Source organism: Megalops cyprinoides, chromosome 16, assembly GCF_013368585.1.
Source record: "Megalops cyprinoides isolate fMegCyp1 chromosome 16, fMegCyp1.pri, whole genome shotgun sequence".
Classification (NCBI taxonomy): Eukaryota; Metazoa; Chordata; class Actinopteri; order Elopiformes; family Megalopidae; genus Megalops; species Megalops cyprinoides.
Genome location: NC_050598.1, coordinates 3,444,379 through 3,468,198, shown reverse-complemented (window position 1 = coordinate 3,468,198; position 23,820 = coordinate 3,444,379). Strand labels below are relative to the sequence as shown.

The 23,820-nt window shown below is 44.6% G+C and overlaps 1 protein-coding gene across 1 annotated transcript in view; it reads left to right on the top strand.

The window, feature by feature from the left end:
• Positions 1 to 23,820, top strand: part of LOC118791521 (latent-transforming growth factor beta-binding protein 3-like) — a 50,740-nt gene that overhangs the window by 26,041 nt on the left and 879 nt on the right. Inside the window, exons 4-27 of the mRNA XM_036548908.1 lie at positions 338 to 443; positions 3,355 to 3,444; positions 5,616 to 5,732; positions 6,495 to 6,653; positions 7,415 to 7,567; positions 8,943 to 8,959; positions 9,309 to 9,375; positions 10,097 to 10,192; positions 10,487 to 10,612; positions 11,807 to 11,932; positions 13,252 to 13,380; positions 13,526 to 13,645; positions 15,244 to 15,366; positions 15,999 to 16,121; positions 16,759 to 16,878; positions 17,301 to 17,429; positions 18,224 to 18,394; positions 18,821 to 18,889; positions 19,855 to 19,983; positions 20,717 to 20,854; positions 21,704 to 21,844; positions 22,364 to 22,525; positions 23,079 to 23,168; positions 23,534 to 23,665. Of these exons, the coding sequence (XP_036404801.1) occupies positions 338 to 443; positions 3,355 to 3,444; positions 5,616 to 5,732; positions 6,495 to 6,653; positions 7,415 to 7,567; positions 8,943 to 8,959; positions 9,309 to 9,375; positions 10,097 to 10,192; positions 10,487 to 10,612; positions 11,807 to 11,932; positions 13,252 to 13,380; positions 13,526 to 13,645; positions 15,244 to 15,366; positions 15,999 to 16,121; positions 16,759 to 16,878; positions 17,301 to 17,429; positions 18,224 to 18,394; positions 18,821 to 18,889; positions 19,855 to 19,983; positions 20,717 to 20,854; positions 21,704 to 21,844; positions 22,364 to 22,525; positions 23,079 to 23,168; positions 23,534 to 23,665 (2,833 nt within the window). The remainder of the gene's footprint in view (positions 1 to 337; positions 444 to 3,354; positions 3,445 to 5,615; positions 5,733 to 6,494; positions 6,654 to 7,414; positions 7,568 to 8,942; positions 8,960 to 9,308; positions 9,376 to 10,096; positions 10,193 to 10,486; positions 10,613 to 11,806; positions 11,933 to 13,251; positions 13,381 to 13,525; positions 13,646 to 15,243; positions 15,367 to 15,998; positions 16,122 to 16,758; positions 16,879 to 17,300; positions 17,430 to 18,223; positions 18,395 to 18,820; positions 18,890 to 19,854; positions 19,984 to 20,716; positions 20,855 to 21,703; positions 21,845 to 22,363; positions 22,526 to 23,078; positions 23,169 to 23,533; positions 23,666 to 23,820) is intronic.

The following is a 23,820-nucleotide window of genomic DNA, read 5'->3' as shown; positions in this document are numbered from 1 at the left end:
TTTTAATGCACTTTTTCGCAATGAGGCAGTGTTTTGTTTCAACACTGGAAAGGTTAAAGGTCACCTTTTCTTTTCTACCTGCTGTAAGCTGTAGGTCTACTTGCTATTGCACACACATTTTAACAATGGACTAATGGACTCTTAGTGTTTTATATCTCATTGCATTTTTAATATGATGCCAATCTACTGTATGTTGTATGTATTTATGCTCTTTATTTATTCACATTTTATTTGTTTTATGATGTGTGTTGGTTGTATTGACTACTGTTTGCAAACCAAATTTCCCCTCGGGGACAATAAAGACTATCCAATCCAATCCAATCCAATTGTGTTTCAGTGTAGCAGTAACCCCCTCCCTGGATTGACCAATCAGGAGGACTGCTGTGGCAGTGTGGGAAACTCCTGGGGACAGAACAAATGCCACAAGTGTCCCAAGCTGCCACGTGAGTACTAGCCCCATGTGCCCATGCCCCGCCCCATACATCCATGCCCCACCCCCAATTGGCACACTTCCTGCCCACATTTACCATTGCCCTGCCCCATTCATCCTATACCACAGCTACAACATTGCCTGTATCACCGTAGTGCATCTTTATCTGCAGGGGCCCAGAGGCTGCAGTCACCTTCGAGTTTGTATCCCTGTGTGTGCAAACACTACCTATAGTGGAGTGGAATAAGTGATGTGGAGCTTTCCAGTCCATGTGCATAACCACCTAATCAAGCGTGCATCTGAAAAATACTTATTTCCAAAATGTATTCCACCCACAGGGTGCTTATTTAAGGGCTGTAAACAGGGGCTTATATCCTACCTACACAAGGCTTATTTAAGGTGTGTAAAAATGAACATGCTTGTTGTCACTAATTGCCAGTGGTCAGGAGGAGCCAGCATTGTCACCCTTGAGTTGACACGCTGACAGGCTCCCTTTGATGAGCGAGTGTTATTGCCGTTGTGAAACCGTATTTTAGAGCTGACGTCTTTGCAGAACAAGGAATCCTAAACCGCTTCGCCTCTCAGAAACCTTGGAACAGCATTACTGCAAAACTGGAAAGTTGGCTTGAGAGAGGCCTGTTTTTAACGTATTGCTGCACTTGATTCCTGGGCTCTGAGTCGGGAATTGTGGATTTTTCAGCCACAGATGAAACGCTCTCTGATCCCATGCCGATTTGGGTGTTCAGCGCCCCCAACCCACCCCCACACTCCCTTGGCCACCTCTGGTCTGTGTCCCATCGTTGACGGGAACCAGGGAGCGGATTGTGCCTTTTATGTGTGGCAATTTTCCCAGAATGCTTTTGTCTGAAATCTGACTCCGTCAACATATTTCATTGTTAGGAAATGCCTTTGGAGAATTCATGGTGATGTCAGAAAAGTTCAGAGCACATACCAGGTGACTCTGTCCTCTCTGTGGGTCTGTATTTGCTCTCTCAAACAGTGGAGCAATGTAACTTGTCGCTTCATCAGCAGTAAAAAAGCTTTAGAGCCTTCAGAGAAAACTTTAAAGTGTCAGAAATACAGGTTTAAGTACTTATCATGATGCCTTTTAAATGCAGGATCATCTGAATAACAAGTGTTAAACAGCTCCCACAGTTCCTCCCCAGACATTTTTCCCATTTTTCTCCTTCCTAAAATATGCACCCAGAGATCTTATCCTTCTTCAGTTATATATTTTTGGTTTGTGTATAATCTTACATTACCAAATGAGGTGGAGTTTGGCGTCATCTATCTTCCTGTCTCTCCTTGTTTTTTCTGGCTTTTTTCAGCTCTCTGAACTGTTCCGTCCCTGGAGACAAATGCAATAATAGTCTTAAGAGTGCCATCATTCAGTCATTCAGTACGGACTAAACATACCCCTGGATTCAATCAACGTTTTCCTTAACTTTGAGTAAAAAAACAAATGCAAGCCTATTTTTTTCTTAACAGTTTGGCAAGATCTGCAATTTCCTCAAATCCAATTGATGGCTCTCAAGTGGCTCAGTTGGTAAAGGAACTTGTTCCATCCACAGGCTTACTCCTACAGCCCAGGTCATTGCAACTAAAGTCTGGGCTGTGTCATTAGCTCTCACTGACATAATCATCTCTATAAACTCAGTTTCCTGTGAGCTGCTCTGATACTGTCAGTGTAAGAGTGATATGTGTCTGTCCTTTTTTGACACTCTCCTGTAGCGCATTCTGGAAACTGTAGTGCAAAAATAGCTTGGGGCCAAGTGTGTCGGAGGATTGCATTTACCATGATGCAGCATTCCTGCTCAGTTGTGGAGAATGTTGTGTGAGGTAGGCACCATTGGCAAAGTGAGGGAGATAACCTTGGGGGGTTAATACTAAAAAGTATTAACAAATAAACCTTTTTTGAGTTTAGAAGATGAACTCATTCATACAATTCCTATGCACTGTCCTCCACTCCCACAAAGCTCAGAAAGATGTTGGAGACACAAAGTCCTTGTTCTACACATAAGGCTCACCACTAACTCTTTGTATTTGTATTACATTCTGTTAAAATTTTCAAGTCCAGGCACTGTGCCAATTTCTGAAACTGGCTGTTGTATTGATAGTCATCTTTGCAGATGATCTAATGCTGGTAAAATTATATTAAGGCGATTGTTGACAATGGGACTAGTGCTGGTATTCTGTGTGTCCCTTTCTTTTGGGGGACAGAGTGCAGTAGATCCGTTTCCACCGGCATGCTCTGTGTGCCAACACCTGGCCTCTGTGAAAGACTAGATCTGCAGCGACTGCCCTTTCCTGTCCACAGGGATCTTTAACCCACCAATATTCCATTATACCATCCGTCAAGCGATTCCACAGGCTCTGAATTTCCCTTTGTTTTTATCCTGGATTCTTTCCACCATCCTCATTCCCAGATCACATGCAACCCACCCACCCCCTCCAGATGTAGATCCCTGTGTTAAGGGAAGGAGTCTTTATTTCCATGCTCACTCTCTGAGCACTTTCCATGCTCAGGCCAATCAATGCAATAAAAAAAAGGATTTTATCATTTTGACGCTCAAAATAATTATGTAAGTTCTTAATTTGCAAGAAAGCCTTTATTGCATGGCTCCAGTTTTGTCTGTCACAAGATTTTTTCCCTTATTTTAATACTTTACCAAGAATAACTATATTGAAATAACACAACAGAGGCTACTTTCAGGAAGAATATTTTGCATATGATAACACATTAAGATTAATCTTATACATTCTCAGTTATTTCAAATTTATTAGTCTTGCTCTGAGTGTGAGCATTTTCTCATGGGTCTGTATAGGGCGTTTTTCAAGCAGAGTTCATTTAGAGTGGAGTACATAATGGTTGTAAGGAATTTACTGTTTCTTTCCTTGTCTTTCTCTACATCTCTCCCTCACAGTGGCTGGAGTTCACAAGTCATCCATCATCAAGGACCATGGTTCTACTTGCCCACAGGGCTATAAGAGACTGAACAGCACGCACTGCCACGGTACCCCGGCCTCAGTATGGCATTAGCAGTTTACACAGTGTCCCTATAGCAATATCAATGTCACAATTTATCTATATAACGAACATAGTCTTACAGTGTATTAGGGGTGTGCAAAAATATCTCTTTTTTTCGATTAATCGTTTTTTTTTTTTTTTAATTCGTCCGATTCGATATCGATCTGTAAAATTTATGGATGAAACTTTTAGGCTAATATGCATTTTTTCCGGTTTTCTAGGTTAATTTCCGAAATGGATAAACATGGCCAGAGAATTAAATAGGCAGGCTCTGACATAGCCTAACTGACGTATTAAAGGCAATTACTAGTCCCCCCCATTAGATGTCGCTCTCTCGTTTAACTTTTAACGTTTAATGACCTGCGAACGCACAGAGGAAAACCTGTTACATCAATGCCTAGTGTACATATTCATATATATGTGCACTGCAGTCACAGCTTTTTAGCTTTAACTTTAATACAGTGCACAACCACTACCTAGCTAACTAGCTGGCTAAACTGAACAGCAATACTTGCTCACAAATGCAATGTAATTTAGTGCAATTCAAGAGAAACGTAGTTATTCGTGTTCGTTTGCTAGGTAGCTAGCTAGTTGTTCATATTAGGCTAGTAAGAAAACGTTCACAATTGCAGAGTTGCTACTGACAGCTACGTTTTGTCAGTCATTGTAGCTACCTTACAAACTAGCTTTTCCTGAGCTAACTAATGCAAACACATTGCTGCTTCGTGTCATTAATAAGTAGGCAATGATACAGGTTGGTTTTGTTTTTAAGGGCCTATACCCATGTGTTCCTCAAATAAGAAGATTGGTATACAGCCATGTGTTGCTTAACGTCCACGGTACGTTCTGTGAGATGGGACGTTATGTGATTTGGACGGTGTGCGAACACCATACTATATACTTAGCAAACCTATATGGAATAGGCACGAGATTGGATGCTGCTGCTTACGAGTCGAAGCATACAATGTTATACGGCAAACTTTTTAATTGTAAGTATGCAAAGTTCACATTACAACACCGATAGAAAGTACAGTATATAAGACATTAGCATAGGCGTTTACTATGACTATCAAGACGTATCGTATGGTATATTATGTACTGTACCATTATATGCCTGGAGGCGCAATCGCTTTATTTCCCAGAGACATGAGATACACGTGTTGCGTGCGGGAAGCGTTGCCTTCACTACGTCCGGTTACGTCCGCTACGTCCCGTTCTGCGATCGGGTTTTAAAACTTTATTATAACCTTATGGGACTACGGACGTATATGCGAACGGACGTTGTCCGAATTGACGTTAAGCGGCGCATGACTGTACAAGCCTTTGGCCTTTTCTGTAGTGATTTTCACAATTTGTTTCCGGTGACTCTGCATTTTTAAATTTGTGTTCCCTTTAGAGCTTTTAACATCTCTCCAAATATGGAAAGCTGCTATAGTATTTCATATCTCATTCCTATCGAATTGGAATCGAATCGAATCGGATTGAATCGAATTAGCTTGTGAATCGGAATCGAATACGATCGGGGCATCTCTGTCAATACCCAGCCCTACAGTGTATGTATAGTGGTACTGATTTCACAACATGTCTCCATAGAAGGAGTGATGTTACAGAATATCTAAATGATAATGATATCATGGAATAACTATAGTGATAGTGATGTCATAGTGTATCACTATAAGGATAGCTAGGTCACAGTATACTGCTGTAGAGACAATGATGTCACAGTATAACTACTGCAATAGTGATGTCACAGTGTATCCCTATAAAGACTGCTTGCATCAGTGACATTACTTTGTCTATCCATATAGTTCTTTTTCATTTCTCAATTTTTGCACATTTAAATTTTGAGTTGCATCTCTCTAAAGGCAGCCCTCATCCTACCTCTCCCTCCTTTAACTCATAAAGGGGCGATCCAACTCCACAGTGTGACAGGGAGAACCCTTATCAAAATATCCTGGTGTAGTCCTTATAAAAGCATAGAACCACAAATACTAGACTGGCTGCATTCACCGAAAGCAGCATCTATTCCCCCTGTGCGCAACCATTTAAGTGGCTATAGAGTTGTTTAATGCAGATCAAATATTTGACCAATCTAGTCATTTTGTGTCTATCACTGTAACTCCTCCTGTTCTCTCCCTTCTGCGTTCCCTCCTTCAGACATCAATGAGTGCACCATGCAGGGTGTGTGCCAGAATGGGGAGTGTCTGAACACACAGGGCAGCTTCCTGTGCGCCTGTAAGCCTGGCTTCATCCTGGACCGCACGCGGTGTGTGGGTGAGGGCCTCCTCCACCACAGGAAACATGCTGGGCGGCTCTCCGCCCCACTATGGACCATGCAGAGCAAGGCAGTAGAGCCTTCATCTTAATGGGCTTGCATCACAAGCAGAGCACAGATGTAGACATTAATGAATTACTCTTCAGTATATGTTGGTAACAGTGTGGTGTAGCGGTAAGGGGCTAGATTTGTAACTGAAAGATTGCTGGTTCGATTCCTTGCTGGGGCACTGCTGTTGTGCCCTTGGGCAAGGTACTTAACCCACAGTTCCCTCAGGAAGTAAATTAAACTGATTCACTGTGGACAACCACAGCCACTTCTTCTTTGAAAAAAAAAAATTAAATGCCTTTGCTGATGGTAAATGTTAACTGAAGTAGGAGGGTTAATGTGTACAGGATACCCCATCAGGGCAGGTTCTTAATAACACACAGTGAAGACCTCTCTGATTTTACTCACAGTGCCAGTAGGATGACTGTGACCATGAGGAATTTTGGTCATATTGGAATGTTTCTCACTTTGCATTTTACTGTTGAAAACTACACCTGTGTATAAACACTTAGCTAGGTGGAGAGACATTTTTTTGCCCTTGCCTAAAATGGTTTTACACACATTGAGTGTTTGAACAATGTAATTAAACATTTTTCTTTTCTCTCTGCCCCCTTGTCTTTCCTGTCTCCCAATCCACCTTGATTTGTTTCATCGGGGGCAAACTCCCCCCTCCACCTGGTCTTCCCATAACCCCCTGCTCTGGCGTTCTCCAGCAGAGCCCTCGGGGGAGCTGGGGCCCTGCTTTCGCATGGTGGGGCAGGGGGGGCAGTGTGAGCACGCCCTGCCCACCCAGCTGTCCCAGGAGATGTGCTGCTGCACCGTGGGCAAGGCCTGGGGCAGTGGGTGCGAGAGGTGCCCTCAGGATGGAACAGGTCAGCGCAGATATGTGTGCGTGAGTGTGTGTGCACGCGCGCGTGCGTGTGTGCAAGTGTGCGTGCGTGTGTGTGTATACTTGTTTGCATGTGTTTAATGTCTTTCTTCCGTTCCTGTTTCTGTGTGTATTTGTGTGCGTGCACTCAGGTTTCCCCATGTGTGCATCTGTGCTATCTGCATGTCTCTAAGTAGTAGTGTTGGTGAATGTGGATACGAATGTGAAACCGCATGTACGTGTTGCTTGGTCTCTTTTGGAGATGCATGTTTTCATTACAGTGCTCCCTGTGGGAATGACAACCTCAGTGAACACAGGACGAGACACTGAACTTTAGACACAGTCTATTTCAAATACTTCAGCTCATACTCATGAGTGTTCATGTCTAAGGTGCACGTTGACATGGATTTATATAAAATGGCTTTTTTATAAAGTGGCTGTTAACTCTGAATGGCCATTGCCTTTCAGAATACCTGCTTGCAAAAAGAACATTTCCCTGATAGATAATTCAGTATTAGTGAGTAGATATTACAATTCCATTGTTATTTGTGAAATATCTGTTTCCACGGTATGGGTTATTTTCACAGATCCAGTCCAGTAATAGCATTACTGTAGAGTTCCTGCTATTATCTGTTCTATTACTGAATTATGCTCTAATGTTTTCTGAATGGAGACCCTGCACTGCAGTCAGTGAAACTTTGGTAAAAGGTCATGATGGAGGCCACATTTCTTTAACACCAGTTGATCTCATCTCTTCCTCTCCAGCTTCCTTCAGCAAAATCTGTCCTGCTGGGAAGGGTTACATCTTCCAGAGCTACAGAGGAACCCTCTCCATCCAACCCCAAACCCTGCAGCTCCACCCCGCCGTGGACCAGGAACCCCGTGTCCCAAAGACAGACACCACCAACGAGCAGCAAGGTAAGGAACCCACACTCTCCACTTGCCGCTTAAGGAGAGGTCCAGTCCAGATTCATCTTACATGATATGATACTGTATATGATATATCATATGATGTGTAGGGCTGTACCCAACTCAGAGTTTTGGCATTCGAATCGGATTTGGCTATTCAATATGAAGATTCGACTATTCATTCCTTTTCTTTCATATAGACTATCTGGCAATCAGAAAATCCATTGGCATGAGTTTCAGTGATGATTTTGACTGCATTAACATAGTCAAATGCATGGGAACATATTTTTGAGCATTTAACCCTTTCACCCATATGGTCACAATGGTGTGATTAGCTGTTTAGCGCGTATGCTAAAACCAGTGCAATTACTAAACTAGATTTGAAAAAAAATATAGCAAATGCTAACTGAAAACTATGAGAAGCTTAATAACGCTAATTAAAACATAACAAACCATGTAACGTAACACGCACACTACATAGCATAAAAAATAAGTTATGTAAGAAAGGGTTAAATTAGCCTTGTAAATAGACTTATTGTCTGCATTATGTGTAGAGTAAATCTGCCCAGATAATTGCAGAATGGCCGCCTAGCTATGCAACTTACCTGTTACAAGTGGTTTGCCATGTTCGATGTTGTTGAATGATAAGCAATTTCTTGCATACAGAGTTTGCATTTAACTTTGTTAGGGTTGTCCTTCAAAAGTTCGAAATGCCGACATACTTTAGACTTCTTCTGAGACATGGTTATAGCTAGCCTAGTTTACCAACCACTCCACCTCAGGTTTCAGCTCCTCTAATCAGTTAACCACCAGCGCATGTTGTCACATGGATTTTTTTTTAGCAAGGGCGCCAGCTAGCCCTGCTTGAATGTAAAAATATATTTATGATTCCCCTTATTTATAATTCCTCATTGAAATGTTATCCCTGTGCATTTTTGTAAGCTTCTGTCTGTTTTATCCTGTTATTGTTATGCACACTGACGAAAAAAAAACACTGCTCAACTTGAAGAATCTCAGTCAACTGACGGGTCTCCGACAGATGATTCGACTCATCAACTTTCAGGGGGCAGCCCTAATGATATGTCAAACATATGATGTCATACTTGAGATACTACTTCCAGAAAGTCAAACACTGTGAGCCTAGCCGTGAATCACCCTCTGGGTGAGAGATCAATAATATATACCAACAGCTTAAACCCCTGTAGCAGCTCACATTCAGGGAGCATGTTTAAAACAGCACACTATGATCTGAACAGATTTCATCCAGTGCAGTCCAACCCATCCACAGAACGTGTGTAAAACCATCAGTCAGTGGTCTGTAGAAGTGTAACGGTACATGGATGTCATCTGAGGTAATAATTATTTCTGTCTTTCTCTGTTTCAGAGGTCAAGTTTCCACCAGTAAGTGGCCCCTTTTAATGCAGAATTTGTGCAGTTCCATATAGCCAACACAAAGCAACCACAGCAGTGTCCCTGACAGCAATGGGAAAGGTTCTCCCATTCTGAGCTCATGATCAATCAAAGAAACTTTTTTATCTAGATGAAATGAATAAGAGAAAAATTTTTATCCTAGGGGATTTTTATCCGTCAGTTCCTTTATAGTCTGTATAGCTGATGCTAGTGTGTGTGGTGTGTGTGTGTGTGTGTGTGTGTGTGTGTGTGTCTGTGTGTGTGTGTGTATGTATGTGTGTGTGTGTGTGTGGTATGGCCAGATGTCACATGATGACAGTCACATGCTGATTCTCCTCAGATGGAGCCCGAGGTGACCACACCCATGCAGCTCTCTACCACCAGCACCCACAGGCCCCAGATGCCAGGTACTGATCTCAGATCAGCTGCATGCAGATAATGCAGGTGGCTCAGGGCCTCCCTTCCCCTGACATGCTGGACATATACAGGGTACCCACAATATTACAACTGCACCTGAATCAAAGCTGTCTCCTTACTTTCAAGTTCAATAAAAAATCTATGGCCAGTAGCTCTTCAGAAAGTCTTTCAGAGGATGGTGTGTCTCCCCTGGATTGCTAGCACTGGCTTAACTGTGTTAGCTACTGTTTTGAAACTGGACCTAAATGCTCCCAGTTGTAAAGACAGGTTATAATGATAATAATAATGTACTGCATCTCGCAACTTTGGTAAGCACTTTGCTTTGTTCTAGTGGTGGGAGTGTTGGGGGTGGTTATAACACCCACCTGCATGACACACCGCAGACTTCTGAGAGGGAGGGAAATACCCGTCCTCCTTGGCCCCAGCTTTGAACCCGAGGTTCCACTCTAATCGTGTGTGTAGTGTTTCAATGTCCACATGGGAATGGCGTCACGTTTGGACATCATTAAATTTAATGACTCCCCCCTCTCTGTCTCTCTCTCTCTCTCTCTCTCTCTCTCTCTCTCCCTCTCTCCCTCTCTCTCTCAAATTCTGTTCAAACAGTCTTTATTAGCATGACCACACAGATGTACAATATTGCCAAAACAATTTTTACATAAATATAGATAAATATAACAGAATGAGTATCAACCTAACCTTCACTCTCTTTAGTGATTGTGGCCAAACCCACCCCTCCCCCCATCGTGAAGGTCCCACCTGAGAGGGATGTAAACAGCCCCCTGGAAGGGATGCAGACACAGCCGCCACGTGAGTCCCACCCCCAAGCCAAAACCGGACCTCAGCATAATGCTGCTTTCAGGGCCTTTGTGCTGCAGCTAGTGTTCTGGAGCATGGTGTGCAGTCCTTCTGCAGCAGTGTGGTGTAGTGGGTAAGCAGCAGCACTCATAGGCTAATGGCTGCTGGTTCAATCCCCAGATGGGTCACTGCTGTTATACGTTTTGCTGTAAGTGCTGTTGGGAGCTTGCTCTGTGTGTTAAATGGATGCTGTAAGCTGTGAGCTGTGTGTGCTGTTGGGAGCTTACTCTGTGTGTTTCCCCCCAGAGGTGGACGAGTGCAGGCAGAACAGGAACCTCTGTGGGCACGGAGAGTGCATCAGCATGGTGGGCGGCTTCAGCTGCCACTGCAACCCTGGGTACCGCCCTCACCCACAGGGCAAGAGCTGCGTGGGTAAGCACCGTGTCTACCGTCTCAGTCGAAACACACGCTTATATACCGCCCTGATTCAAACACACCCTGATCTACCGCCCCGATTCAAACACACCCTCATCTACTGCTCCGATTCAAACACGCCCTCATCTACCGCCTGATTCAAACATGCCCTCATCTACCACCCCGATTCAAACAGACCCTCATCTACCACCCCGATTCAAACACACCCTCATCTACCGCCCCGATTCAAACACGCCTTCATCTACCGCCCCGATTCAAACACACCCTCATCTACCGCCCCGATTCAAACACGCCTTCATCTACTGCCCCGATTCAAACACGCCTTCATCTACTGCTCCGATTCAAACATGCCCTCATCTACCGCCCTGATTCAAACACACCCTCATCTGCCGCCCCGATTCAAACACACCCTCATCTACTGCTCCGATTCAAACACGCCCTCATCTACTGCCTCGATTCAAACACGCCCTCATCTACTACCCCAATCAAAATGTTCCCTCCAAACGAGTCTTGAATGTGTCACACCTCAAGTGAGCAGTCAAAGCTCAGGTTCACACCTCTTGTTTGCACTGAACAAAAACGCTTACAACATGCAAGTGTGGAAAAAATCCATAGCAATGAATGTTTATGTGCTGTGATTCGTAGTATGAGGTAGGCCTTAGTCCTGTTGGGCCTCCTCCCCAGTGTATCCACCTATTACTGTGTATAATTATACTGTTCATTTTGTTCTAAGCATAACAGAACTGCAAACAAACTATTGAGGATTAGGTGGAGAATGGCTTTTCCATTCTGTAAATGAGGGAGTGGAGCATCTCTCATTCAGTGGTTACAATTAAATAGCAACTGCAGTGACCCCTCGCATGAAAAGAACAGTTGTTTAGTTTTAAAGCTGGGAAGCTGTTCATATCCAGTAACTCAGACATGGCATCATTGAGCAATTATAGGAGTTATAGAGAACAATTTTCTGAAAATTCCCCACACCTCATCAAATGCTTGAGAGAAAGGAACTGTGATCTTCGTTAATGTACAACAGCATTAATCCCATCCTACTATATCCTACATTTAATAGGTTACATCTTTGTATTGTTGAAAACCTACAGAGCTCAACTGAACTGTGTGGTCAAGACGTATTGCATTTACCTAAGGAGAATACTCTTATAGCACACCCCTTGGTTTTGCCCCTCTCTGCAGATGATAATGAATGTGACAGGGACCCTTGTGGGCCAGGGAGGGGCATCTGCATCAACACCATGGGGTCCTACAGGTGTCACTGTAACCATGGATACAAACTCCAGTATGGAAAGCTCACGTGTGTAGGTAAGGAATGCTGTGGGCCATGGTTTCTGCTCTGCTCCTTGTAGTGACATCACAATCACTGTGCAGATACACTGTGACATCACTATCACAACTGAGACACAGTTGCACTGTGACATTGTTGCTGGTGTTTTGACACACTGTGACATCACAATCAATGTAGAGATACATTGTGACATCACAGTGTGATATCGGCACATTGTATATGCATCTCTACAGTGTATGCACCAGTCTAGCACTAGCAAATATAGCTAGCTATGTTAAAGCTGAAAGAAGTGAATACTGAATTTTTTCTCCCTTTGTTACAGTTCTGGTAGTTACTATTTTGCTAATATACCACCAAATTACCACGTTTTCAGAGATATTCAACAATGAATTGTTGTTAATGGGAATGTGCAAAATGCCAATAATATGAAATCTACATAAGGTACTGTTGTACTGTTGTACTTCACTAAATGCCTAGACTAGAGTAGGCTGTACCTGCTGTAGTTAAAAGACTATATCTGACCACATCACCTATAAAATGAGTTATTTAGCTTATAAATAAATAAATTGAGCAAGATTAGCAGCAGTAATACGCACCGCTAAGCACAGCTATTATATTGGCTACAATGCTAATTTAGAAATGCTCCCAGTGTTCAATGTTCAAAGCTGACTGCATCAGCCATGATAATTCACAGGCACTTTATTGCCCATATATTTTACTCATACATTCCAGGAAAATAAAGCCAGGTGCAGATAATTAGCTGAGACACCCGCGAAGCAAATGGACCTTATTAAGGACAGCTGTGTATGTATGTGTATACAGCCCTGTAGCTTTGTGCTCTGACACTGTCACACACACTCGCATCACCACCGCAGTGGAAGCCTGCAGTGACAGCAGCATTAACCTGCTCCAAGCCCATTCTTGGTCTCAGTGAGATAGCCAGTACTATACGGCTCAGCTCAAGTTGACTGTAGCGTATTTTGTCAGATTGTGGAATTTGGGGCCTACGTTACTGAAAATGGAAAAGTAGGTGTTTCTAATTTGTCTCAGAGTTTTCAGACATATAGGGCTTGGAGGACTGCAGGCCCAGCAGGTGGCAGAGGTATCCCCTGTTGAGCAGCTGACAGCACAGCTGCAATAGCACCGGCCTCCGCTCCAGGTTGAGACAGTTATCTGCGGTTAGGGTGAATAAGGACCTGGCCCCAGGGAGACCCAGCTGTTTCTGCAGGTGTGAGTGGCTGGGTTTGTGTGTGTCTGGCCCGTTCCTTTAAAGAGGAGGGCAGACTCAGGTTGAGGTGGTGGGGCCTGCTCTCAGGGGTGGCTTTACTTTTGTCAGATGTGAATGAGTGCGCCAAGCCCCGCGCCTGCGGAGAAGGGGGGCGGTGTGTCAACCTGCCGGGGACGTACAGGTGCGAGTGCTATGAAGGCTACAGGAGCAAGACACTTCGCCAACAGGCTTGTGAAGGTCAGAATACTTGTTTCTCCCTAAGTATAGATTTGTTCAGCAGGCTTTGGTGTTTAAATGTAGTAATATTACAATGATGATGATGATGTGTGTGTGTGTCCCTGTGTGTTTCTGTGTCTATGTGTGTGTATGTGTATGGTTTCAGACATTGATGAGTGTCTAGACCCCAGCAGCTGCCCTAATCAGCAGTGTGAAAACACACCTGGTTCCTACCAGTGCACACCTTGTCAGTCCGGCTACCACGCCCAGGGTGGCATCTGCTATGGTGCGTTTGCTAAGCATGGCACTTCTACACATACACATACATGCACACACATGCACATGCACACACATATACACATACACACGCACACACACATATGCACAAGCACATACGCACACACACACACACAAACACGTGTGCCCACATTCACACACACACACACATACACACACACAAACTGATTCTGTACTCTGTCAGTTATCACTGATTCATCATGATCTTACGTGTACTGAAAGGGCTCATGTTACCCACTGTTTCTTTATGACTCAGCCTCTTCCTGCACATCCATATAAGGGCATCCTCAGTCCCCCCAGGAAGTGTGTTTCATTCATCCTTGTGTTTCCAGATGTTGATTCAGCTGGATTCCAGAGCCTCAAACTCATTTAATTTCCTGTCCCTTTTCCATTGTCTCTCTCCCACTGGCTCAGCTGTAGAGACTCAGCTGCTGCAAAGGAAACAAACTCACTGATCTCTTTGTATTTCCAGCCACACACAATATCTTGAGCAGGAGTGTTAACCTGTCGGATCCAGGCATGTACAAAACTAAATACCTACCCACTGGATCAGGGGAAACTGGCTACCACTAAAACCTGGGGTCAATCAATCAATCATGCCAAGCAAGAGAATAGGCACTTGCATTTGTAGCACAAGTGAAAGCACCTCTTCAGCTCAGTTCAGCTCTAGCTAATGTTACATTTAAAAAAAAAGTACAAATACAAAGTTGCCACATTTCTCCAACAGAGAGAGTGAACTGGGCTCAGATGGTCATAGTTGCTATTGCAAGCCAGGCTGATCTCACAGTAATACAGGCATTGTGACCCCAGGAGTGCTTGTTGCTGTGTAAGGGATGAAGGCCTGGTTTACGCCCTGTCCTTCTGCTTTTGGGTGGCTGCCCATTGCCCTCAGAGACACATACCGACCCCGCTCCATTTCCAGTTTTCACCAAAGCCACAGCCTCCCCGTTTACCCCTAAATAGACCTGTGTCAGCCCTGTCCATGCATTAGGGACAAACTTCAGAAACCCTGGATTGATTTTAAATGCTGAGATCCCTAAGGGAGAGCTGAAACTGGAGTGGCAGGTGGACTTGTTCTCTGATCAGAGGCATGTGTGTGCATGTGCAGAGAGTGTGTGTGTGTGTGTGTGTGTGTGTGTGTGTGTGTGTGTGAGCTCACCTACAGTGGGCCAGTGAGGGAGCTGCATTTTCTGATAGGTGGGGCCTGCAGTGCTTTTTAACAAAATATGATCAGTTACTATAACCACTATTTCTCATGTTCATTTACTATGGATAGCTGGTTATAGGTCTGATTCACATTCACAGAGCCGAATATGGTAATTCCATATATGCCACATGTGGGGAAAACATATATGAGTGAAGAGATCTCTTCAGTAGTGTGTGAAGAGATGCCATTAGCACTCAGTGTGAATTCCTCCATCACATGAGTGATGGGGGTGAGATCTAGGGGGAGAACTGAAGAGGATGTGAAGGTAGTGGGGGCGTCACTGTCCCTTCGTCTCACATCTCAGTCTGAGCTGGGTGGCTGGGTTCATCTCCAGGGTCTCTGTTTCTCTGTGTCCCTTGACCTTTGATCTCCCCATCCAGACGTGGACGAGTGCCTGCGGAGGGGCGTGTGCCCCAACGGACGCTGTGAGAACCTCCAGGGCTCCTACCGTTGCCTGTGCAGGGAGGGCTTTGAACCCGAGTCCGATGGAAAGGGCTGTAGAGGTTGGTGTCTAATTCACTAAACACGTGTAGGTTTATGATTTTAGGAGAAATGAATTCCTGCTAAGATTTTGAAACCAAAGATACATTTTTATTTATTAGTTTACTAGATTTTGGGGAGAACTGCAGCAAGCATCTGTAAAAACGTGCCACATTTATAAAGTTCAAGACTTTAGCGTGAAGCTGATTTACAGAGGACTGATAATGCAGTTTAGTGGCAGTAGCCTGTCAGCCTGTGGTAGTTACTGCATTACAAAACAGGGGTAATAAAGCCATGCATTTCATATCATTGGTGACTGTGGTGTATTAAACTAAACCGCTTGCACTGTATATTCACTGAGGAAACAAGAGGCTGCAACAGAGTCAACGTGATATTCACTACCATATGTGTTCACTGCATGGCTTGGTGTGTGTTCAGTGGATGGGTGACGTGTGTTCAGTAGATGGCGTATGAAATGTGTGTTCAGTAGATGGTGTGTTGGACATGTGTTCAGTGGATGGGTGATGTGTGTTCAGTAGATGGCATGTAAAATGTATGTTCAGTGGATGGTGTGTAGGATATGTGTTCAGTACATGGCGTGCAGTGCTTGTTGTGGCCAGCGTAGTGTGTGAAGGTGTGTTGTTGCTATCTGCAGACATTGATGAGTGTGAGGACGATAGACTGTGTTCCAGCGGGCGCTGTGTGAACACTGAGGGCTCCTTCCACTGCGATTGCTACCCGGGGTACCAGCCCACCCGTGAGGGTAGCCACTGTGAAGGTAATGGGCCAGACGCTCTGACCCCTGCTGGGGTTACAGAATGAGCTTAATATCGTGAGCAAGCAGTGTAAAAACAAACATAGCACAGCTATATCACAAAGCTACAAGAGAAACCTTTACCTGTGTATCGCTGAGTTACAGTAGCATCAAAGTGTATTTGTACACTTGGACTGTAACGAAAACAATTTAACAATTTAGAAGAACACAAGCATGTACACAAGCACAGGATATCTCATCTCAAACTCAGGTTATGCCATCTCAGCCGCCATTCAGGACGCTGTATGAATCTGGTTTTAATGGCAGAACTGCTAGGAAGACTTTTCTGCAACCAGAACACACAAAACAGCTGCGGGCATCACCCCTCTGGATCCCACTGAAGTGGTACCTGGGACCCTGTCTTTGTGGTCGGGTGAAGCATATTGACCTTTACATAGGGACTGTTACGAGCTGCCGTGCAGCCGTCTCCTGGTTTTATGCTGTCACGTGACCAGTCATGTTAGGTGACTAGTGCACAGCCACTCCCAGGTAATGGGCTATTGGAAGGGAAGCCGCATTCCCTTCACTGTGCAACACCATGCTCTGAGCTGTTTGGGTTTTGGGCCACCATTCAAACATTGTTTTTTTTTTGTTTGTTTAGATATAGACGAGTGTGACAGACCTGTGAACTGCCAAAGGGGGCGCTGTGTGAACATGATGGGGTCCTATAGGTGTGAGTGCCAGAAGGGCTTCCATCTGGTCAACGGGAGGCGGTGCCAAGGTATTCTCCTCTGCGCACCCACATCTGTGTTTTTGGAATGTTATCACAACATTATGGTGTGTCTATGGTTGTGGGACTGTTGCAAGCTTGCTTGCTTCTGACTTTAAACCCTATTCTATAAGCAGGTTATGTGTTTATTGACATAGTGGCTTCTCTGGAAGGCTACCTCATCATCAGAATGCAGGTGTCTTATGCAGGAAGTATCAGTGCATTAATACACTTTTCAAGTAAAGAAGTAAAGAAGCAGTAAAGAAGCTTTACATATTCAGCTACCACCCTCACTCCGCCAGGGAGTTCAGCGGTAGTCATCAGCTGTTGGAGAAATGGTGGACGCTTCTGTGAGATTCTGTGTAGTCTCAGTGCGGTATGACCATGGTGGCAGCACAGGCGTTGCTCATCTGACGGTGTGTCTCTGCCGGCAGACATTGACGAGTGTGCCAGGGACAGGAACCTGTGCCAGCCCTATGGAGTGTGCGAGAACACGCCAGGCGGCTACGTCTGCGTCTGCAAGGAGGGCTTCATCACCTCAGAGGACAGCCACAGTTGCGAGGGTATGCCTGCGTTCTGCGCCGGTCCGCCTGTATGCATTGCCATCGCTGTCATCGCGTTTCCTGGACTGTGGGAAATTTAGGAAGACTTTCAGGGGCATCCACACACACACACACACATGCACATCCAATTCTCTTATTTTTTATGTCAAAGAATAAAAACTGCACCCCCTTAGTTTGAGTTCTTTAACTCTTTCTTTCTGCCCCTCTCTCTCTTCCTCTCTTTGATTCTGAATTCCCGTCCCACAGTCTGACATGTTGTCTGTTTCACAGTCTCATCCATTCTGCAACTATCTGCGTTACCATTCACTTCCAAGATTCTGCATTCCCATCCAATAGTTTATTCTGAACTCACAACCTATTCTCTCATTTTGAACTGACATCTCGTAGTCTTATTCTGAATTCACATCCCATAGTCGTATTCTGAATTCATATCCCATATTATTACCATATCCCATATTATTCACATTCCGTAGTCTTATTCTAATGTGGCAGGGATCTCTTTTGCCATATTATTTTAATGGGCAGAACACACAGACCAATGCATTCTGGCAACAGCCTTCATATTATTCTGAATTCCCATCCTAGATTCATATCCTGTAGTCTTATTTTTACATTCCCTTCCTGTAGTTTATCTGAATTCCCAGCATACACTGGCATCCTGTGGTCTGTTCCCCCAGGCAAATACACGTCAGTTATTTTTGAAAAACTGGATGCACTTTTGGATGTGGGCTGATATGATATAGAGTTGACATGGAGAATGGAGACTGCAGCACCTCACCTCTCTCTTCCTTCAGAGGTTGAGATGGACATGGAAGACAAGAAGGAGTGTTACCTGAACCTGGATGACACAGTGTTCTGTGACAGTGTCCTGGCCACCAACATCACTAAGCAGGAGTGCTGCTGCTCCATTGGCGTGGGCTGGGGCGACCAGTGTGAGATCTACCCCTGCCCCGTCTACAACTCCGGTATCTCAGTCCCCTCACTGTAACGCCATTATACTGTACCTAACCCTCCCTCACAGCCCTCCAGTCTGTCTCTATAGTATTGAGCCCATGGCACATAGGGCAGTAGCGTGGTATAGCAGTAATGAGCAGGACTCATGCAGGGCTTGCTGGTTTGATTTCACCCTGGGGCACTGCTGTTGTAAACTTGAGCGAGGTACTTAACCCACAACTGCTTTGGTAAATATCCAGTCGTATGAATGGATAAAATTGTAAACTGTGTAGGTCACTCTGTGTAAGAGTGTCTACTAAATCACAGTAAAGTTTGGTAGGAGATTTGTATGAATGGACCAGGTTTCCTTAATGATCTTCCTGTGTGTGTGTGTGTGTGTGTGTGTGTGTTTTTGTATGTGCATATGTGTGTGTGTGTGTGTCTGTCTGTCATTGCAGTGGAATTCCTCTCTCTGTGTCCGATCGGCAGAGGCTTCTACAATGAACAGAGCTTGACCGTTCGTCGTGGTGAGTGTTTTCATGGGCCTGTAAAAATGATTGGACTGGATGAATTATGGCTTGTTCCAAAGAGAGGAGAAATGGCTGTGCACTTATTCATCTAGAGTATCATATATAAATATTTCAAAAATAAATAAGTAAATAAATAATCTACCGGCTCTGCTAGATTGATTTGTTAGTTGTTAGTTCAGGCACTCAAGCCAAGCATCATTATCATCCATTCACCATGTCATTATTGGCTGATTGACAGCCAATCACACATCTCTTTGAAACTTGGGGTGGAAGAAAGAGCCAGGTAAGTTTCTTCCAGACCTTTTAACTGTATTTAGTCGCTATGAATAAAGAAACACTTTCATTCACTTAGTTTTTAAATGTCATCCACACACACACACACACAAATATGCACATCTACACACAGCCAGACTAAATTAATTCATCAGCATGCTTTATATATTCCTTATTTTGATATTTATGCTATTTATGTTACATTTGACCCTGTCAAAGCCTTGGTATCAGGCTTTGTCAAGAAATAAGTGAATACATCTAAATAAATAATAATAGTGCACCACATTATTTTTAAGTTCTGTAACTCTCTCAAATTTCACATTCAAGTTCAAATGAGCTTTACTGGCATGACAGGGAATTTCTGTATTACTAGAGGATTTCTGTAACAGATGACACTGAATGGAGTGACATAGAAATGAATAATAGTGATGGATAACAATAATTACAGCAACAATGAAAAAGATGTTTTTATTAATAATAATCACTGTTAAAGCATTACTATTATCATTAAGAAGAATAATAGTAACAGCAACTCATTCTTCTAACAGCGAACAGGAAGATCTAAAAAAAATTGTAACACTCTTTCTCCCCCTCTTTCCCTCCCTCCCCTTCTCCCCTTATCCCTCCCTCACTCTTCCTCTCCCCCTCTCCCCCTCTTCCTCCTGCTCTCTCTCTCTCTCTCTGTACAGACATAGATGAGTGTGTTCTCTTTGCGGATGAGATCTGTAAGGAGGGCCGCTGCATGAACACTGAGCCAGGGTACGAGTGCTACTGCCAGCAGGGCTTCTACTATGACAGCAACCTGCTCCAGTGCATCGGTAATCAAACCAACCGTTCAAACATACTGTCTGTCTACACAGCTCTGCACCAATCACAGTAACATCCACAAATTTCCTTTTCAACACGGCTCCACTCCACTCAGCCAATCAGAGTAACATTCACATGTTCCCTTTTCAACACAGCTCCACTCCACGCAGCCAATCAGAGTGACACCGACAAATGCTGCTTTTAATTACTCAAGTGTCCTGACCATTTGGTCCAAAACAACAGCTGATCCAAGAAGTATTAATGTCCATAGAGTAATATACTGCTTCTTTACTTTTTTGTCACAAGGAAATTCATAAGTCATCTTTTGCAATCACGTCTAAACCCTGTTATGTACAATGTATAATGCACCGCCTCTCAGCTGAAACCAAAAGAAGGGAAATGTGTGCATATCTGGGGCCAAACCACAGTTCAAGGACCAGGAGTATTAGAATAGGCTGTATTTCTCTGTAATCTGGTCAGGGACTGGCCTCTTGCAAGGCTGACTGTACTACATTATTTATTACAATATATTTGTTTAGCCAACGCCCTCATCCAGAGCAACTTCCAAAGCTTACAATTTTTAGCATGTCATCCATTCATATAGCTGGATACTACTGAGGCCACTTGGGTTCGAACCTTGGCCAATGTTAAAGGCTGCATGTGTTTGCATGTGTTCAGCCCAATGGGGTGTTATTCGCCTGAAATTTCACCCAGGTCTCTGTCCTCGTGCCTCTCCCCCCCCAGATGTGGATGAATGCCACGATGAGTCTCTCTGTGCCAATGGGCGCTGCGTGAACACAAGAGGCTCGTTCTACTGCACCTGCAACCCCCCCTGGATCCCTGACGCCTCCAAAAAGAACTGCGTGGTCCCTGCTGTTGCAGGTCAGTGGGCCCAGGGCTCAGCAGGCCTTGCGGGTTACAGCAGAGATGGGAGTGGGCAGTAACTTCCCTGTAAAGGGCTGCAGTGGATGCACACCTACCCCGGGTCCAGTTTTCCAAAGCATTCTTATAATGTAGAGAGGGACATAGAATTAGTGATCATTTTTGACTCAGACCTACCTTGTTATGATCTACTGTGTCATATTTCTCTTCAGCTTTAGCTTGGAAGACATTTAAACAGTTGCCAGTCTTGTTTTTTGGGTTGTTGTTCATGTATGAACCCAGGCCTCAGTCAGTGTCCCAGTGGGAGGACTCTTAAGCTGCTGCAACACATGCTGCACTGCTGTTAATTTCAACCAATCAACAATCTCCAAACAGATGCGCCCTGATTGATCTTTGGAATTTGTAACTCAGAGCACCCAGTTGGAATGTTTCAGCGAGTTACATTTGGCATGCTGTCCCTCTCGTGAGGTCTCTCACTGCAGAGCGCATGCTCTGTGCAGAAGGAGGAAATGGATGGTAATCTCTTACAGCCATAGAAGTGTTATGAGTGGATCACCGTCTTCTGGCAAATTAACTCAATGCTGCAGGATCACTTTTAAAACCTTATGAAACGGCACAGCAACGTCACCTATTGAACCACTGACAAAGTGTGACCTGACATTTATGAAATCCTTGGCTGATCCTTTCATTTGTCCCACACAATGAACGTGTCATCGAATTGGTAGCTGGGTAGATGCCCAGTTTTTCCTTACCCTGAACCTACCATAGCCTTCTGTAAAATAGGAGAAGGGTCCTCCACCCCAGTACTAGCACTATGCAGTGCCCTGAGATGAGCTTTGTTCGGTGCAGCTGTGGACGAATGCCAGGACCCTGCCAACTGTAAAAACGGGCACTGTGTGGACACCCTGGAGTCCTACTACTGCATCTGCACCCCTCCCTGGACTCTGGCCACTGATGGCACCAGCTGCATTCCTCCAGAGGAACAGGGAGGTGAGTGCACTGCATGATGGGTAAGAGCTGTGTTCACTTCATGATGGGTAAAAGGTGAGAAAGAAGTGGAGCTGGGTAAATTAGCTTGTTCCAAAAGGTATCCAGCCCCTTTTCACTTAGCCATGATAACTCTATGCCATCTCAGGTCAATGTGTGTGTGTCACCAGCCAAACAGCAGGCTTTGTTTTCGCTTTGTTACCAAAGTTGCCAAAAGTTGTTACCAAATGGATTTCTGAAGTTTAACTGCATTTACTTGCTGTGTATTAATGTGTTTACAGAAAAAAATATAGAATAAAATAACTTGGAGCCAATTGTTGGCTCTATAAAACAGCTTGTGGTAAAATGGTTCATCTCCAAGTGATCGATTCATGGCCATGTATGTATCACTCACCCTCTGTTTCTCTTGCTGTCGGCCTTTTCTTCTCTCTCTACCCTCCCTCTCTCTCTCCCTCTCCCCTCTCCCTGTCTCTCTCTCTTGCTGCCTCTCTCCCTTTCTCCCCCCTTTCTCCTTGTCCCCAGACCACACAGCTGCTCATAAGGACGTGTGCTTCCTGCACGTGGACGAGGACCGGATCTGCAATTCGCCTCAGAGCCGGCTAGTGGTGACATACGTCGAGTGCTGCTGCCGCTACGGCCGCGGCTGGGGTCCCGCATGTCACCCTTGCCCTCCAAGGAACTCAGGTGTGACACCACGTCAACATCATTAGAGTCAGGGACAGCAGAGTGGTGATGTAGGGATTCAAACACAACAATCCACCACTAAATATGCAGATGTGTTTAAGTGTCTGAGTATTTTAGGATGAGTATTTGAGTATTTTGTTAATTATTGAGATTATTATGACTAAAGGTAATGAGCAGCAAGATGAGGGTGATTTACAGTTGTGACAGGATGATTCTGTTGTAACAGGGTGTCACAGCTGCACATTTCTAACAGGGTGATCCTGTTGTAGCAGGAGTTTACATTTCTACAGTTGTAGGAGGGGGATCCTGTTATTATAGGGTGGTTACAGTTAAACAGCTGTAAGAGGGAGATTCTGTAGTGGCAGGGTATTATAGTTGTAAAATGGTGGTCCTATTGTAACAGGATGACCCTGTATGGTAACTGCAGAACGCCACCCTACCTGGCCTGTTGCTCCAGCACCTGGCCCCGGGTGCGAGGGCAGGGTTGGGGTGCATCAGCAGAAAGGGCGCTGAAACTCCTCAAACACTTGTTCATTTTGTGTCCTTTTCCCAGACATGTTCAACCGTCTGTGCGGACTGCACCTGAACACAGAGTCAGACGGAGATGGCGACTTTCTACAAGCATTTTCCCACTATAACACAGGTAAGAGCCTCATTCCCTCTCTCCCTTGGTGAGAACTGCAGTTCTGATCTGTTGCAAAATAAACACACCCACATCTGTGGACATTGGTGGGCAGGTGGTGGGCAAAAACATAAGCTAAAGGAAGTTTTGTCATACCCACACTGTAGTCCCTCCCCCAAGGCTGTTTCCTGTTCCATGTGAAATAAAGGTAATGTCTCATTCCAAGAGAATTTCTGACTTCTGATACCTCCTGCTGCATCAAACCTTTGGCCGTAAAGTGGAGGGTTCAAATTCACAACAGGCTTTTATTAAACACCTTTGTTCCCTCTGCCTCACCCTCTTCTTTCCTCCCTCCCGCCTTCTCTTTCTTTTTATGTCCCTCTCAGAGGGGGAGAGCTCAGAGGAGGACTCGGACGAGTGCAGCTGTGCTAATGGCCGCTGTGTGCGGTCGTACCTGGGCACCATGTGTGAGTGTAACCCGGGCTTCCGGTTGGACCACTCACGGACTCGCTGCATAGGTGCGCCACTGCAATCACAGGCGATCACGTACGGGCTGTCTACGTGGTCTAGCTCATTACAAATCTCACCCCACACGTGTGTCACATAGGAATAGGTATATCATTGTACAGTCTGAGAATTTGTTGTTCTTGAGCAGTTTTTAGAATGATTATAG